Source organism: Hevea brasiliensis, chromosome 1, assembly GCF_030052815.1.
Source record: "Hevea brasiliensis isolate MT/VB/25A 57/8 chromosome 1, ASM3005281v1, whole genome shotgun sequence".
NCBI classification, from domain to species: domain Eukaryota; kingdom Viridiplantae; phylum Streptophyta; class Magnoliopsida; order Malpighiales; family Euphorbiaceae; genus Hevea; species Hevea brasiliensis.
This window is the reverse complement of record NC_079493.1, coordinates 112,801,857-112,819,053: the sequence shown is the minus strand read 5'-3', so window position 1 is coordinate 112,819,053 and position 17,197 is coordinate 112,801,857. Positions and strand designations below refer to the sequence as shown.

Below are 17,197 nucleotides of genomic sequence, written 5' to 3'. Positions count from 1 at the left end.
TATTATATTATATTATTTATTTTATTATTAAAATAAAAAATTAATTAAATAACTTTAAAAATAATATAGATAAAAAAAATTTATAATTAATTTTAAATTTTTAAATGAAAAAAACATATTTTTTATAATAATAAATATTTTATATTATTAATAAAAAAATATTTTAATAAAATTAATCGTGTTAATTAAGATGTTAAAATATAAATAAAAAAGTTAAAAATATTAATAATACTAATTTTTAAATTAAATGAAAAATATCTTTTAAATAAAAAAATAAAATTAAATAAATTATTAATTAATTAAATACAGTTGATATAAACAATAACTGATAAGTATTATATCAATTATACATCAGTTATCAATTTTATTTTTTTAAATTTATTAAATATTTTAATTTAACTATTTAAATATTTATTAACTATTAATTATATCTAATAAATGAGTCAAACAACCCTCAATATATCATGTGCAGCAAACAAATACTGGGCGGGAGCATTCAAATTGTGATAGTATCCCTGCAGAGATCCCAAATTTGCTTTTTTATTTTAAGCCCTAGGGGCTTTAAATAAAAAAATTTATTAATTTGTCAATCTGGTAAATTAGAAAATAAAAGTTTTTTAGATTTTATAAAATATTTTATTAATATTATAAGTAATTTAAAAATTTTTTTTTTTGTATTAAATAGCTGTTATATTAATTTTAATAAGCTTTAATATATTTTTATTTATTTTATTTAATGATTATCCTTAATGGTTTCATGATTTTAACGAGTTAATGATTATGTTTCATATTAGAAATTATTAATTTTTAATCATTTTAAGGCCATGATTTTGTCTTCCAACATGTGTCAAGCCTTGTTTTACATATGCTGGAGCAAGTTTCATGCTTGAATTGATGTTTGAACAAAGAAAGAAATTGGAAATGCTTATGAAGAAACTAGTGCTGGAACAATTCTTCAATCAAAAGCCATATTTCAATTGTTAAAAGAATTGAAACCCATGTTCTATTCTCACTGCCACAAATCTTCCTCATAGTGGTCTTTATTGTCTGTTTCATTTACCTGAGTGTTCATGGACAATTTTAACTTTTTAAAATTATTAATAAAATAAATAATAAAAATATATTATATAAGTTTGGAAAAAATATTAAAAATGCAAACAAAAATTTCAAATTTTAAAAACATACCTTGTAAATATTTGTGAAATCTCTTATTCACCATTTTCACACTTTTTTTTTATTATAACTTTCAAGATTTGATAATGGAGATTTATAATAATTTTAAATTTACATAGGCTTTTAATTTTTTTTTTTTATAAAAATTCAATAGAATTATTTTTTAATAGAATTTTTATTTGTATTCTTTCATGATTATTATATACTTGTGACTATGACTTTTATATGCCATTGTTATGTTCATTAATTATTTTCAATTTTACTTGTCATTATTCTATTTATCTTCCTATCATAAATTAGTTTTATAATATTTATATAGACATAGATATTATGTTAAGAATTAGAAAATTGAGAAGTTACACTAATAAATGATTGGTGATAATAATATGATAATAAATTTAATAAAATCAATAAATTTTATTTAATATATACATATTATTTATTAATAATTAATGATAAAATAAAATATAGCCAAAAAAATTGAAATAAGATGCATTAAAATTATAGGCAACCACATAATTATTTGGCTGCATTTTTTATTATTTTTATTTATTAGTTCTAAATTTAAGAATGTTTTACAATTATATATATGTGTATATTTTATAATTTTATTTTAAGTATTAAGATAAATATGATCATGGATAAAAATAAATATGATCATAGATAAAAATAAAAATTTTGTTGTGTGAAAACTAAATATGAATTTACATTTTTTTTTAAATTGTTTAAGTGTTTTTATTCAAATCTTTTAGCATCATTTTTATATTTTTTCTACTGAAAAATAATTTCCCTAGATTATCAGTTTGATTACTTGAATATCTATGAATAACCTTTTTATGCATATAACTTATATCAATTTCTATCAAAAGATGAAAAATAAAGAGAATGAGAGGGAGAATGGCTTGGGTATAGAGGGAAAGAAATATGGAGAAAAAGAAAAAAAAAATGAGAGGGTCTAAACAGTTTGGGTATAAAAAAATAATCGAATGGACTAAAAAATTAACGGAACTAAATTACATTGACTAACTAATGTGTTTTTCAAAATATAAAGACCAACTAATTAATTTCATTAAAATATAGAAACTAGATAATAGTTTGACAAGAGCAAAAATACATAGTCTAAATAGTGTATTTTTTAAAATACAATGATCAAATAGTTAGTTTTGCTAAAATGCAAGACTAAATAATAAATTTTCTTTTTTTTAATTAGGATTCTAATATTTTTGAATTGAATAAATTCTTGTTAATAAAAAATTTAATTTACTAATAACATATTTTAATACCATTTAAATTTGACTATAATTGATCCAATTTGAATAAAATCAAGACCATAATTAAACGAAAAAAATTAGGTACTGAATTTTGCCATTAAGAACATACTACTACTGTCTTCTCTCTTGTGAAATTCTGCAAAATCGATAACTAAAATGTTAAACGATGCAGTTTAAGAGCTCATTGCCTCTATTTTGCTAGATACATTGAAGAAATCAACAACTAAAAGCTTGATTTAAGTGAAAGCTTGATTATGTTTTTAGGGTGGATGAGGGCTTGATTGCTGAAGGACATGAATAGCGATGATGTGTTCAATTGAAACTTGTATTGATTTTGTTGATATTTTAATTGAAATTCTAAAATTTACTAAAAAGATTGTGTTAATTTAGTGATTTATGAGAAATTTGTTATTGGTTGAAAATTTTGTTCATTCTAAATTGCTTATGAATTTTGTCATATTGCTAACTGGTGGGATAAAATAGTGGATGATCAAGAGATCAATGAAGAGAGGATATGTATGTGCGTGGTAATTTAAGGGTATTTAGGTAATTTTTATTTTTTAAAATGATGTCATGGTATGACTCAAAATTTTAGCGAGATTGGAGAGAGACATTTTCCTAATTTGAGTAAAAAAATATTCTTCAATAAGATTGAGGAATATCTCATATATATATTAGAATTTTTATTTTAGTATTATTCTTAAATTGAGTGGGACTCCTATTTGGATTAGTATTAAGGAAATTAGCACTATAGTAAAAAAATTGTGAAAAGTTTATTTGGCTTTACTCATTGAAGAGAGTGGCTTAACCCATAGAAAGTTGCTTTGGTTATGAAAAGTGACTTTCAACGCATGGAGTTGGACTGTCAACCATTATAAATAAGAGTTTTATTAATTGTTGAGGATTTGATTCTGTTCATTGATGAGAAGCACTTGCCTATTACAGTTTTATAAAGGGAAAGAGACTGAAGCCTAAGGTAGAGAAAGGATATAAAATTCAAGAGGAATGAATTCTTATCAATTAAAGAGAGGGCTATTGCCCATGTAGTTGAGGACACCATTTCTGGTGAAGCAGTTATGTATAGAGAAGACTGAGAGGACTAATTAATATATTTATTATAAGTAGTTTATTATAACATATCTCTTAGGTATAATTAGATTGATGTGTAATATAATTTGAGCCTATAATAATGATTATTTTATGAATAATAGATGATGACATGTTGAGAAGGTGGACAATGTAAATATTGATATTTTATATATTTAATTTTCTTTTTTTCACTGTTTACACATTTTTACTGCGCACAACAATTCTTTAAAAAATCTATCTTTTATTTATATCTCTAAATAAATCAAGATATAAGATAGATATGAGAAGAGTCACTTGCCCTATCGATTTTCTTTTTAATTTATTGAGATTTTTTAAAATTTGTTGATAAATATATATTTTCTTATTTAATGCTCCACTAAAATTTATTCGGAGCCCCACTGAAATTTGCTTTCTCTCTTACTCAACATAAAATTCAATATATAAGATTTAAAAAAAAAATGGATCAAGTATATTAAAAATCTAATAAATATTTAATTATTTATTAAAAAAATAATTCAAAAGCTTCTGATAAGATTATTACTTAATTAGCAAAACTAAAACTGTTTGTCTTTATGGAAAATTCTTATTATAAATTATTATAATTTTATTTCTTAAATTTATAGTAAATTAAATTTATATTTTTTAAAAAATATAACACCTGCTTGATCAAATCCCACCGCTCTCTTCGATATGATCACACGTACCTGACAATCCCGCTGCTCTCTTGGATAAATCCTTCAAGAGCACGCGTGGTCATCGATTGTCAGTTTGATAAGAATTCTGATTACCCATCCCTTAAATTCTTTTGGCCTATATATAAAAATTGAAGCAGCTAAGAAACCAATCAGCCCAACTGTGAATTCTGGAGCTTAACATACCAAATGCAGCAGACAGAAAAGCTTTCAAATTGTGATAGCATCCAATGGAATACACTTTGGGCACTGTAGGCAATTTATTTTTGATGAAATCCCCAGCAGATCCCAAGTTTGCATCTTAGAGTAGAAGGGTACTTGAAGAAGAATAATTAATTGTTGGCAAAAGAATCAGATGAGAGATATGGTGCAATAGATTTCTTGAAGAAGAGAAATTGTAGCAACAGAGAATTTTAAGCGAATCATAGCATTAACTAACTCGAATAATGGAAGTAGGATTAGGATATTACTATTTAATATTTTTTTCAAAAAATATATAATTTTGAAATTAGGAGCAAAATAGGAATAGGAAAGAACTATACTAAATCCTGTTTGTCTAAGGAAAAAGATTGCGTGCAATCTGTGTCATATAATCCTAAACGGGAAGGAACTCTCTCTGTCTCTCTCTGTATATATGAACACACAAGATTTCTTTGTGCTTACATTCAAAACACAGAGCTGATGGCTGATGTTTTGAAACTATACGATTTAAGGCTGCAGAAGCTTTCTGAAACGTTTACCCAATTTCACAATCATGCTTCTTCTGTTCTTTCACTTACTCTCCAATGGAAAGAACTGGAACAACAGTTCCACTCCACTCACTCCTCCATTGAAGAGCGCGCTAAAGAGCTTCGCTTGATGGAACAATCACTGGTGGATCGCTACAAAGAACTTGAAGCGAAAGAGAAGCAAGTTGATTTGATGGAAGAATCAGTAAAAATAAGGGAGATGGAACTTGAACTCAAAGAGAAGGATCTTGCTTTGAGTCGAAGATTGGCAGTTGAAGAACAACAGAAAGAGATTGAGTGGATTCAACAGTCATCCAAAGAACTTAATTCAACCCAAGAATCAATCAAGAAGTACTTGAAAGAGCTCACACAAAAGGAGGAGCAACTCGAGTTGCTTAATAAATCCGTTAATGAGGAGTTTGATTTGAAGAAGAAGCAGTTCAGGTTAGATGTAGAGATATTCCAAGAAGAAACAAGGGATTTTCAAGTTAAATCTCTGACTTTCAAGTTTTGTGTTGAGGGATTCAATTTGGAAAGGGAACGGTTGAAAGACAAGTCCAGAGAACTAGAACTGAAAGAGGGTATTTTCCAAAAACGTTCAGAAGAACTTGAATTGAAGGAGAAGCAATTAGGAGAGAAATCCAAAAAACTTGAAAAGAAAGATGAGGAATATAAAAAAAATTAAAAAAACTGGAATTGAGAGAGAAACACTCTCAACCGATAAAGCTGAGAAGAAGTAAACGTCAATCATGCTCCTTGGAGGCTTCTACTAATGTCAAAAAACCTTTAAACTTCAGAGATAAACAGAAGAAAGCTCGCTATACCAGTTGATCATCGGCTTACTATATGTTTAATATGTCATTTTACAGACATTTATGCTTATTTTAGTTCTAGTTTAGCTTTAATTGATGTAACAACAAAAATTTAGGGTCAGCCTCATTCAATTTATGTGTTTGAAGGAAAAGAACATCAAACAAGACATAATTCATTCAATTTATGTGTTTGTTCATTCACTTTCTATAATCACTGCAGTACTGACTCACTACACCGAGGATTTTCCTTAACAAAACCAGATAAATAATTCTTGAAGTATAAATAAGTCTAGCTCCAAGTACAGGGAAAAAGATTACCAAGGAGATGTGTGCTAGAGTTGGCAATTTATTCAGAACACAAATGAGAAAGAATGGAAATATGAACTTTTATTCACTTCTTGAATGAGAACAAATGACAATCAAATTCACTCAAGAACAATAAAGGAAATAATGAATGAAGCAATCAGCAATGGAATAAGAAATATCCCAATGCAGCAGACTAATGTTTCTGCTTTCCCAGGCAACATGCCAGAATTTCAGAATACGAAACATACCCCTTTCCCTTATTCCCTATTACATTTATAACCCAACTAACATTATCCCTTACAAACTGAAGTTAATCCTCTTTAATCAGCAGATTACACCTCCCTTGAAGTTATTCTTATCTGATCTTTCTGTTGGAGTTATCCAAGCTCTCTATTGTTAAGCAATTTCAGCACCAGAAAAGCAAATGTCATCATAATCTGGATTAGGCCACTGAATCCATTTGAAGAAATCGGTTTCGTTCAAAATCTGCATTTCAATTCAAAGTTAACCATGATCAAAAGTAAAGCACACACCAACAAAAACAACTACATCAAAATGTAATTCCTTAAGCTCAACATTATAGTATTGACTATTGCCATCCAAGAAAAGTTTATAAAATGCATTGAAATTTTAGCAAGGTTCCCCTGAATCAACATTCTAATAATCTACTCTTTTTTCTGAACTGTTTCAATGGCATCATTTTCAACTAGAAAGCCAATCTATTTTCACTTCATATGTTCTACTATTTTTGTTTTTCCTTTTATTTTCATCCATTCATAGGGTTAACATACAAATCCCTAATACTTACACTATTAGGGAATCTTTAAAAACAAAACTAAAGTTATAGTAGCTAATGCTTGCTTTGTTTATCAATCAGTGAACAGTTATAAAACACTGAAACAAGTAAGCGTCAGTGAGATACATACCTTTGAATTCAGGAGACTTGTGTTGTCCCTTGGATATGCCAATCGCCACCTCCTCAAACTTTATATCATTAGCCCTGGAAATTTCAAATCAGCACAGATGCTCTGCCCAGTTTCCAGTGACAAATCACTAAAGAAAATGAAAATGAAAACTGATCTAAATTCGATTATGATAAAGAAAAAAGAGATTGAAAAATGAAATTACTGGCAGAAGATGATAATGGTGTGCGATGTCCATATGCAATGTTCGAAATATCCTTCGCAGTCTTCTCCTCCAGTGTGTTCCACCAGAAAATGGGTTACATCATACACCAGATACACTAGTTCAAAATTGATTAACACCAAAACACACATTATTTCCACTGTGACCTTCTCCAATTGAAAGAAGTTAGTATCTACATCTCCAAGCACCCGAATCATTAGCTTCCATTAAAATTTAAAAGTGCAGTCCTATAAAGACTCTTATATTGCAGTCTTATTGATTACATCCAAGTTTACTTTTCCTTGACGGTTATTTTCTTTCAATAATATCAGAGAAATTTATAAAGAAAGCAGACAAGTGTACCAGATTATGTGAAGCTAGAAGCTGAAAGGCAATAAACACATTGAAAAGGGGAGCAAGAAATCATAACTGGTAAATATAAGCCAATAATACCCTTCTCCCAATTCAAAAACTTGTTCCTCTCCAAGATTGATCAAGTCCATTGCATCCTGCAATCAATTAATACTACAACACCTCAAGAAAATTGTGTTTTTGAGAGAGAAACCAATTAGCCTTCAAACCTATCAGCCCTCAAATTCTTTCGGCCTATATATAAAAATTGAAGCAGCTAAGAAACCGATCAGCCCAACTGTGAATTCTCAAGCATAATATACCATATGCAGCAAACAGATATATCGGTGAAAGCTTTCAAATTGTGATAGTATCCAGTGGCATACACTTTGGGCACAGTACGCAATTTATTTTTAATGAAATCCCTGCAGATCCCAAGTTTGCATCTTTAGAGTTTGGATGCCATGGCAGAATAAAAAACAAATTTCTTTGAACTGGCCCCCCACAGACCAGATCTTGATAAGATAATATGTAGTTAACATCCTGTGCATTGCATCTTCACCATGGAGTCATGGTCAATTACCAACCAGCTAACGTTCAAAAAGCCAGTATAACTTGCAGTCTTGACTCTTGCCTCATCTCAAAGACCATCCATTCTTGGGTTCTCAATTTGTCCATATTTGACGATCCACTGGACTAAGGACATCTTTCACCAATAATCTCCACAAGAGCAGGTTCCATCCTTGAAGTGGTGGAATCTACGTGCATCTCTCACTACAATTTCCCTTCTTGTAACTTTGGAGATAAACTTAGTAGCAGTATGACAATCCCCACAAATTCTGAGATTTTTCCTAATTCTAATCACGCTCTCTGACCTTGAATTCAAGAGCCCAAAAACAATGGCCAACTTCTCACTGTGCACATACAACATTTTTTCCTTTGTCTCTTCCTCAACATCATGCAATACAAAGTTCATATCTGGAGTGTACCCTTCTTGGCGAATCCTATCCATTACTCTCTCCAATTCTGAATAAATCAGATCCGTCTGTGGGTGTGACCTATCCCCAGCCACAAAAGTATAGACCTTGTTTTTAATCTCTATAATTGTGTGGCCAGAAACTTTTCGCACCCCTCTATTCATCATTAGAGTTCTGATCTTATGAGCATCTTTTGTTTTACCAGATGATGCATAAATGTTGGACAAAAGAACATATCTCCCAGGGTTCTTTGAATCCAAATCAAGTAATGCTTTTGCTGCCATCTCAGCCAGGTCAATATTTGAATGTACTCTACAAGCCCCAAGCAGTGCGCCCCACACACCTGCATCTGGCCCTATCGGCATTCTCTCAATAAAAACCTGAGCTTCGTCCAACTTGCCAGCTCTGCCTAAAAGATCAACCATACATGCATAGTGTTCAGTTCTTGGTGTGACCCTGAAATCTCTGGCCATGGAATTGAAGCACTCCCATCCTTCAGCAACTAAACCTGAGTGGCTGCAAGCGGACAATATTGATACAAATGCTATATGATCTGGCTTTACTGAAGATTTCATTTGATTGAAGAGGTTGTATGCTTCTCCTCCAAGGCCATGCATCCCATATCCTGAAATCATGGCGCTCCATGTGATTATATTTCTGCTTTGCATCCTATCAAAAACTTTTCTAGCATAAGTTAAGCTTCCACATTTCGTGTATAGATCGATCACAGCAGTTTCCACTGCTAGTGGATTGTTGAAGAATCCCCCAGTTAGAATAATGATTCCATGAACTGCATGTGCATGCCGAAAGGATGCTAGAACAGAACAAGCTCGAACCACGCTAAGAAGGGTAACAGAATCAGGGAATATCCTTTGTGAGTTCATCTGTTTAAAGAGACCTAGAGCTTCAAGAGGCAAATCAGCTTGCGCATAAGCTTCGATCATGGATGCCCATGTCACTATATCCTTATTCAAAATCCCATCAAATATACTTCGAGCCAAATCTATCCTTCCACATCGTGCATACATGCCCAAAGCTGCATTGTGGACATACTGATCGAAATCAAATCCATTAAATACAGCAACTCTGCAAATCTCATCAGCATCATTCACTCTATAAGCACAAGCCATCACGTTCAAAACTGTAGCCCTATCGGGTCTAATGTCCTCACGCAACATCCGCCAAAACAATGACAGCCCTTCTTCATAATGGTCATTGAGCGAGCAAGCCCTTATAATCGTACTCCAGCTAGTTTCATTTCTATCAGGCATTCTATCAAACACTTGTCGAGAAAGTTCATAACGTTCACATTTACCATACATGACAATGAGGGAATTGCAAACAAAAACATCTGACTCGTACCCAAATTCTACAACGTCATCATGAACCTGAATACCAAATTCAACATTGCGAAGACACCCACACGCCTTGATAACGAATGGGAAGGTATAATTGTTGGGTCGAATACCCAGTTCTAGCATTTGAATGTAAAGAAGAACGGAACGATGGTATTGGGCATGGTCGACGAAGCCACGGATCATGACATTCCAGAGGAAAGGATCAGAGGAGTGGGAGGAAGAGAACAGGGAGTAGGCGTGAGAGATGGAGCCAAGGGAAACGTATTGAGCTATAAGATTGGTTAAGAAGTAGAGATTGAGGTGAAAGTGGGATCGAAGCATGGAGGCGTAGACGGTTTTCAGGGAATGGAGAGAGCTGCATTGCTTGATGAGTGAAACACATGTGTCTGCTCTCACCGGTGGTGGTGAGAAGAGCTCTTGAGCTTGTGTCAGTGTTTCAGCTTCAGCCCAGAAGAAACGACATGAGTAGCGAGGTCGTCCAGGGAACCAGCAGTGCTTGAGCTTCTGCATGAAATTCAGAATCCAGAACTGTCAAATCTAGGCGGAACTGGAAACTGATTACCAAGAGTTTCCCTACAAATCAGGAATGAGCCAACTCAAGCAATATCATCTGTGGGGCAACATAAATCATTTTTATAAATACTTATTCAATATAATATAATTGATGAAAGTAAAATAAAATTTAGTATTTTACTTGCAAAATTATATATTTGTTATTTTCAATACAATCAATTTTTTTTTTAAGTTATATTATGAAATAATCATTCAACAATCAATTATATAAATATATAACCACAGAGACAAAAGCATGTATTTCCTTTCTTTTGAATCAAGTGAGCAAAGAATATACAATATGCTGCTGTTTCAAAAATACAAGAATGCTTGAGATGTAGCACATTTCAGTTGATACTAAACAATTGTAATGCTATAAACAGAGACAATTTAAATTGAAAAAAGGAAAAATCCTCATGGCAAACTTGCGATATTCATTGTTGCCACTTCTGTCAAAGGGTTTGAGGAAGCACTGGGTTTGAGTCTAGCACTTTTACTCCATCTTCTTCCATTGAAATCTTACTCCAACCCGAATTTCTCAAGGAGAAAACCTTAGGCCGGTCGAACACACTTCCCCTGAAACCTGTTATCTTTGATGAAACCATGGGCATAACAAGAACTGCAGATGCATTGATGGAGTCCTCTCCAAAACCTAGTGATAAAGAACAAGCAGTCTGCCAAGAAAAGAAAAAAAATATATACATAAGCTCGCTATTGTTGATTTCTAATTGATATTAACTCCATTAAAATTTGGCAAGAAGAAGACAGATTATTTCAATTGGTATTAACCTTTGCCTTGTTTAGCATTTCTGTGACCTTCACTGCTATTCCTTGTACAAATGATCTTGGGTCTTTATTTTGTGCATCTTCAACTGGTTTGATCAGCCTATACATATGACAAAAACTGGTGAAATCCACAGAAAAAATACAAATCTAATAAGGCACAATTACAAATACATATTCTAAAAAAGAACTAATTCCATATAACAGCATTTGGTAATAAGTTGTCATGTATGCCACAATATTGAACTTTCAACTTTAATGCCGTTGTTTTTTGCAAAATCCAAAAAACAGAAGCAAAAGCAACAATTCAAGAACTTAAAAAGACTCTAAACTGAAGGTCAAAAAATACAAGCACAAAATAATACTCATTTATCAGCTTTACAATTACCCTTGAGTCTGTTACATACTAAAATCCTCTCAAGTTACTATTAATCTCACTTGTTATGTTCCATCAATCCTATCCTATCCCTTAGATTGAAAATGAATGTTCATGCAGGCAGTTTTACATGGGTAATGTTTTGCCTGTCTTCAACGGAGTGATTGTGATATAAATCCTGACCATGCATTTTCAAATAAAGGCTAGAATTAAATGAACATGATAAAACATGTTCATATGAACTTCAGAAGATCCCAATCTATCTCTATCACAAATCAGAAATGAAATGGGTGGTCCCAAACTTCAATGTCTTCACCAATTTCTGAGAAAATTGATTTCAATAAATATATAATACCTGTCTGATTCGCTTGAAACACTTGAAGACACAATTGAAACTAAAGATGCATTATCTTTGACCTCAGCACCTGAAAAATTTCAAAATAAGTTGAACTTTTTGTCCTCTGTGGAATTACATTTTGAACAAACACTAGTAACCTATCAAATACCTCTTGACTCATCAGGTGCCAGCAAAGAAATGCCAATGAAGACACTCATCATCCCCAGTATGAACATTGTTGTCCTCAGTGCATCAAATACCTGTGATAAGAAACAACAAGCTTATCAGTTGATTAAATCCCCACTTCGAATGATACAAATATCCAGTTAAGTATTGTAAGAAAGAATGAATTCTAAAGACTCGGCATGCAACAATGCATCAAAATGCCAACACTGCCTATAATTCCCATCTACTTGCAGACCACCATTCAAATAAGCAATTCACTAGAAATGACACATTCCCAAGTATGAGATGAAGTTATGGGTCTATGGACTTGCAGTTAGCATAAAGGATTAGGAGCTTTAGCTCCTTTTTTTTTTTTTTGACCTATGGTGAAATAAATAGAAGTCGATAGAGAGAATGCTAGATCTGAGCTGCAAGGACTCAAACCTTTTGGTAAAAATAATTCTCCTCTTTTTTTATTCATAGGCTGCCCTTTAAATAGTACAGGGAATGTCTTATTCTTCCTAATTAGAATAGAAATAAGAGTATATATATATATTTTAGACTAATTATTTTCTGAGTTCTACAACAATCTGATTAACTTCCCAATTTGTAACTCAAATGAGAATATGACTGGAGTATTGGCTCATTGACTTATAATATTATAGATGAAAATTATGCCATTCAATTGCAAAGATAAGTAACCAAAAGAAAGGGATAAATGGGTCTCTTGGGTGGTTGTGCCGTAGCTGCGCTGGGTAAAACTCATCTCATGGAGAGAGACAGTTCACTAAAACAATTCATGGCACCAACAGCTTGATTTTCAAGATCACAAAGGATAAGATTTTGTACTTAGTATTAAATTAGTTTTTTTTTCCACCCCCATCACTTACTACAGTTGCTTCTCAGTTTTTCCACACTTGATAAGTTTGTTGGCCCAACAACAGAAAAAACAATTAGTGCCACAGCCAAATCGGATAGAGAAAAAACAAAAGATAAGAGTACCTGATATTCCTGAAAGTAGACAAATCCTGTACAAATGGAGAAGAAAGTCCAAACAATCTGAAACATCGGGACAATAAGGATTGCATCAAATAGTGACAATCCTTCATTCAACCTCGTCATCTACACAAGGAGAGAGTGAATCCAATTAGAAGTTTGGTAAACCATCATCACCATATAGGACCATTTTGATACGTCGAAAAACAAAATATAAATCCAACATCTTACCCAAAATCCAGCCGTACTGAAAAATAAAAGAAGCATGGAGTAAGTAAACCAGCTGTGCAACTGATAACCATTAGACATGGCCAATCTTAGCAGGTTAGATCTGGAATGAAGAAACTAGTCATCAGAATAAAAACGCTATTGCAAAGCTTTCCCAGTCCTGTCTAAGAAGCAAAATAATTTCCAACGTGGGTGACATACAGAGATTTTGCAAACAGCACTGAGCATGATCCCACTGCACCAGAAACTACAGCATATGAAAAAGGAAGAAGCATCTGCCAATAAGGTCTAAGGTCTTGTCCAGAAACAGCAATCAAAAGTTCTCCTCTCCTGCATATTAAATATATTGGATAAGAGAAAGAAAGACATTATGACCAGGATATTTATTCCTAAATGGGGGATAAAAAGAAGAAAGATGCCAGGTGAATAAGAAAGACAATATAATGAAACAAACAATCACCAGACCTCACCTGTAAATGTAATGATGCAAGGCAACAACTAAGACCAAAATCATACAGTAAAAAAGGAAAGTCATGTTGCTGTATTTCTCCGCCAATTGCTCTGGCGTGTACACTGATATATTAACAAACCAGCAACAATGATTCAGAATGTCAGACTATACACAAGTAAGCATGCAAAGGAAATTACACACACCATGTTTCAAGAACAAGTCATGTACCAGGAGACTGGTGGTTGCCAAAGGCAACAAGAAAAACATTCCCTAGAACAATAAAGGCTGTAGCGACAAGAACCCTGCCAAAGAGAAAAACAAATTAATTACTTGAGATTACCTGAGCATAAAAATGTGGCAAATGAAATTTAAAGCTGTTTTGTGTCTCAAAATTAGATCTCACTTCAGGCTTTAACATACTTAACAGTCACCATTTTGTTCAGCACAAAATAGGCAAATGCAATGTTGGATACAAACTGAACTGATCCCAAGGCTGCAAGAAGTGACTGCACAGCAAGAAGAGAGAGACAGATAAAATGAAAAATAAGAAGAGGAAGGACAGAGATGTTGAATCACAGATATGTTAACTAATCATGTAAAGCATGTAGTGAAGTGTTCATCAGCAAAGGAAAAGGGAGTGAAGGAACAAACTTATATTCATGTATTGTCCACACTGACCTGAGCAGCATATCCAAATGAAATGAAATTAAGGCAATTTCCAAGAAAGAAAAATAGAATACCTGTGTAAGAAATATCAAATATCAAAGGTGAAGATTGCAAGTTATTTCACTTATATTGTAAACACGAGAACTCCTCCAAATAATTGAAGGCCGCATGAGACAAGAACTTACCAACTCTCCAAGTCTGAAAGTATATGATAGGCTTCAAATGACTCTTCCCACTTGTTCCATCAATGTCTAGCGTAGAATGCCTCTCTCTCTGCAAATAGTGTAGCCAGATTCATTGAAGATCACTACATAATGTGAAGATTTAAAAGCATTGCAATCAATAGTTGATGTCTCTAGGTGCTCTCATATTAAATGGGGAAATAAACACGATGACAAAGATTAAATGAGAATATGTAAGGTAAAATCTTTTCATCTCCACACCAAACACAACAGTTAATAGAACTTAAAAATTCATACAAGTTATGCATTGTGAACCTAAATAAATTGATCTTCCGCTAGTAAATGGAATAGAGACATAAAAATACTAATGCGTAACTTTTATTAGGATTCAGCTGGCTAAAATGACTTCATCTTGCATAGTTACAGTACGAAAGTACCAGATCAACTCAAGCACAGATTTATAAAGAATCATTGAGAAACTACATGCCTTATGCAAACATTTGAAGGATGTTTAGCGGGACTAACATACCTCAGTATGACCCAATTTAAGAAGGTTAGTCCCAAAGTTGATGGCGATGCTACCAAAGAGATTGATTAAAGCTCCAATGATCCACTCCCCCATGGCTTACAACGCGTGATGCTCCAAAGGAGAGCCCACATACAATTAAAATCCAAAACTACGCGGGTTCGATGATTCTCACCATCAACCCAGAAGCAGAGAAACTATTCCTGACTTCAGAACAGAAAGCCTGCAGCACCCACTTCCAGGAAACAACAATTCCCGGATGGAAATGAATATAAAATGCTCTGCTTTACCTGAAAACATTTACAAAACATACAGAGCTGATAAATTTCTACCTTTATTGTTAGCAGATGTCAACGAGAAGATCTCAAGAAAAGCCATAAAGAAGATGAAAGAATTTGAAGAATGAAAATTGGAAGAAATTGAAAAGGTTAACAAAGAAAATAAAAAGGTCAGAGAAGACAATTCCTGTTCTAAAAATTTAGAAAGCAAGAAAAATACAGATCAATCAAAGATACCCAAAGAAAGATTATAAATAAAGCATTGAAAAAATTAAAAAATAAATAGAGAGAGAAAAATCGGAAACATCAAAAAGCAACAATGAAAAAAAAAGTTTACCTCAAAATCCTGATGAAGGAAGAACAATGCACACCACAAACTCTCTCTCTCTCTCTCTCTCTCTCTCTCTCTCTCTTGTGTGTGTAATAATTGAAATGCAGCAGATCCAAAGGGGAAGAACAAGGTCAGGTTCTGTACCTGTTTCTTTATTTACTTTTCTTTAATTTCAAGTTCTGTTAAGATATCTTGTAGAAGTTGTTTGTTGACATAGAAAAAAATAATAATAAAAACTGGATTGGTAAGAAAGGAAAGGAAAGGGGAGGAAAGAGAGAAAATTTGACGGGTCACAGGCGTCTAGAGAAAGAGGAAGAGGGGAGGGAGAAGAAGAAGGGAAGAAAGGTAAAGGGTCAATGCCATAACCGTGATGCTTTACCACATGGATGGACCGCTATTGCGTCCGTGCTCAACTGTCGGCGCTGGAATCTGCTACGCGTCACTCCACTTTTTTAATTTTTACACTCCTCTTTTGCTAATGTCGTGGATGGGTTTATTTATTTTACTGCCAATTATAAATGTAATTTTATTTTTTCTAAATTATAACAAGTAAATCTCACCTAAAATGTATTATATAATTTCTCATAAAATAATTTTGAAAAAAAAAATATATTTTTTAAATTTTTATAATTATATATTTTTATTAAATTTTAAATTTTTAATCCTTATAAATTTTACTTTATCGTTAATAAAATTATTATCTCATAATTAAAGATATCACATTAAATATCATTTCACACTTACATAAGATATAATTAGTAAAAATTAAAAAGTATAGAGTTTAATTGAGAATTTAATTAGTGTAAAGTATAATTGTAAAAAAAAAAATTAAAAGTATAAATTTTTTTGATAATTTCTTCTAAAATTATTAAAATTTAAAATATAAATTATTAATTATAAATATATTTTATGTATATAATTTTCATATGTTGTCGTTTCTAATATAATGTAAATATTAAAAAATAAAATTTCCTCAAATATTTACTACTCCCTCAATAGTATTTCAATATCTTTTTAAAATTTTTCATAAAGATTAAAAAAATAATTTGGTAGCATTATTTTTATAAAAAAAAATTAATAATTGACTTAAAGTATTCTTATGGTATCATTGAAATGTTGAGATGCATTAAAAACAGATAAATGCATTGAGAATAATAATGGATAAGGCTAAAGTTTGAAAAAAAAAAATTTCCTAATTTTCTAAAACAGCAATTAAAGTGAGACAAAAGAATTTTTAAAAATCATATATTACAAATAAGATGGAGAGAGTATTAAATTTATACATAATTAATTAAAATATATATAACAGTAATAATAATTAAATCTTTAAAATTAGTTAAAATTAGTTATATAAATTATTTTTTGCTATTTAATTATGTTTGGAACCACTATTTTGTCATATTTTGATGGTGAAGCATTTTCATATAAATCCAATAATTAATCC

At 31.7% G+C, this 17,197-nt stretch overlaps 3 protein-coding genes across 6 annotated transcripts; 1 reads left to right on the top strand and 2 right to left on the bottom strand.

Annotated features, from left to right (window-relative positions):
* The first annotated feature begins 4,869 nt into the window (after positions 1-4,869).
* LOC110639829 (FRIGIDA-like protein 5) lies at positions 4,870-5,946 on the top strand. The gene has a single exon (XM_021790925.2). The coding sequence runs from the start codon at positions 4,907-4,909 to the stop codon at positions 5,636-5,638; it is 732 nt and encodes a 243-aa protein (XP_021646617.2). The 5' UTR covers positions 4,870-4,906; the 3' UTR covers positions 5,639-5,946.
* Positions 5,947-6,132: 186 nt separating this feature from the next.
* LOC110639827 (pentatricopeptide repeat-containing protein At3g26782, mitochondrial) lies at positions 6,133-10,603 on the bottom strand. Of its 4 annotated transcripts, none has more exons than XM_021790920.2 (3): positions 7,200-10,603; positions 6,998-7,099; positions 6,133-6,557 (listed from the first exon to the last, which is right to left on the bottom strand). In XM_021790920.2, exon 1 carries the CDS (start codon positions 10,390-10,392, stop codon positions 8,257-8,259), a length of 2,136 nt encoding a protein of 711 aa, XP_021646612.2. In that variant the 5' UTR covers positions 10,393-10,603; the 3' UTR covers positions 6,133-6,557; positions 6,998-7,099; positions 7,200-8,256. The 4 variants fall into 4 exon arrangements, with proteins under 4 accessions (XP_021646612.2, XP_021646615.2, XP_058003687.1 ...); XM_021790923.2 differs by having other exon boundaries at positions 6,998-7,071; XM_058147704.1 differs by having other exon boundaries at positions 6,998-7,389; positions 7,560-10,603.
* Positions 10,604-10,681: 78 nt separating this feature from the next.
* Positions 10,682-16,130, bottom strand: LOC110639828 (probable magnesium transporter NIPA8). The gene is made up of 14 exons (XM_058147708.1): positions 15,760-16,130; positions 15,148-15,434; positions 14,622-14,709; positions 14,449-14,510; positions 14,191-14,276; positions 13,999-14,072; positions 13,790-13,892; positions 13,521-13,649; positions 13,323-13,422; positions 13,098-13,217; positions 12,100-12,190; positions 11,949-12,018; positions 11,224-11,320; positions 10,682-11,108 (listed from the first exon to the last, which is right to left on the bottom strand). Exons 2-14 carry the CDS (start codon positions 15,238-15,240, stop codon positions 10,887-10,889), a joined length of 1,335 nt encoding a protein of 444 aa, XP_058003691.1. The 5' UTR covers positions 15,241-15,434; positions 15,760-16,130; the 3' UTR covers positions 10,682-10,886.
* Positions 16,131-17,197: the final 1,067 nt, after the last annotated feature.

What these genes read in the sequence shown, in the direction of transcription:
- LOC110639829 (XM_021790925.2), top strand. Translation starts at nt 4,907, where the DNA reads ATGGCTGATGTTTTGAAACTATACGATTTAAGGCTGCAGAAGCTTTCT.
- LOC110639828 (XM_058147708.1), bottom strand. Translation starts at nt 15,240, where the DNA reads ATGGGGGAGTGGATCATTGGAGCTTTAATCAATCTCTTTGGTAGCATC. An exon ending in CTTTCAGACTTGGAGAGTTG is followed by an intron (nt 14,511 to 14,621) that starts GTAAGTTCTTGT and finishes TTTCTTACACAG; the next exon opens with GTATTCTATTTTTCTTTCTT. An exon ending in TGGCAACCACCAGTCTCCTG is followed by an intron (nt 13,893 to 13,998) that starts GTACATGACTTG and finishes TTAATATATCAG; the next exon opens with TGTACACGCCAGAGCAATTG.
- LOC110639827 (XM_058147693.1), bottom strand. Translation starts at nt 10,392, where the DNA reads ATGCAGAAGCTCAAGCACTGCTGGTTCCCTGGACGACCTCGCTACTCA.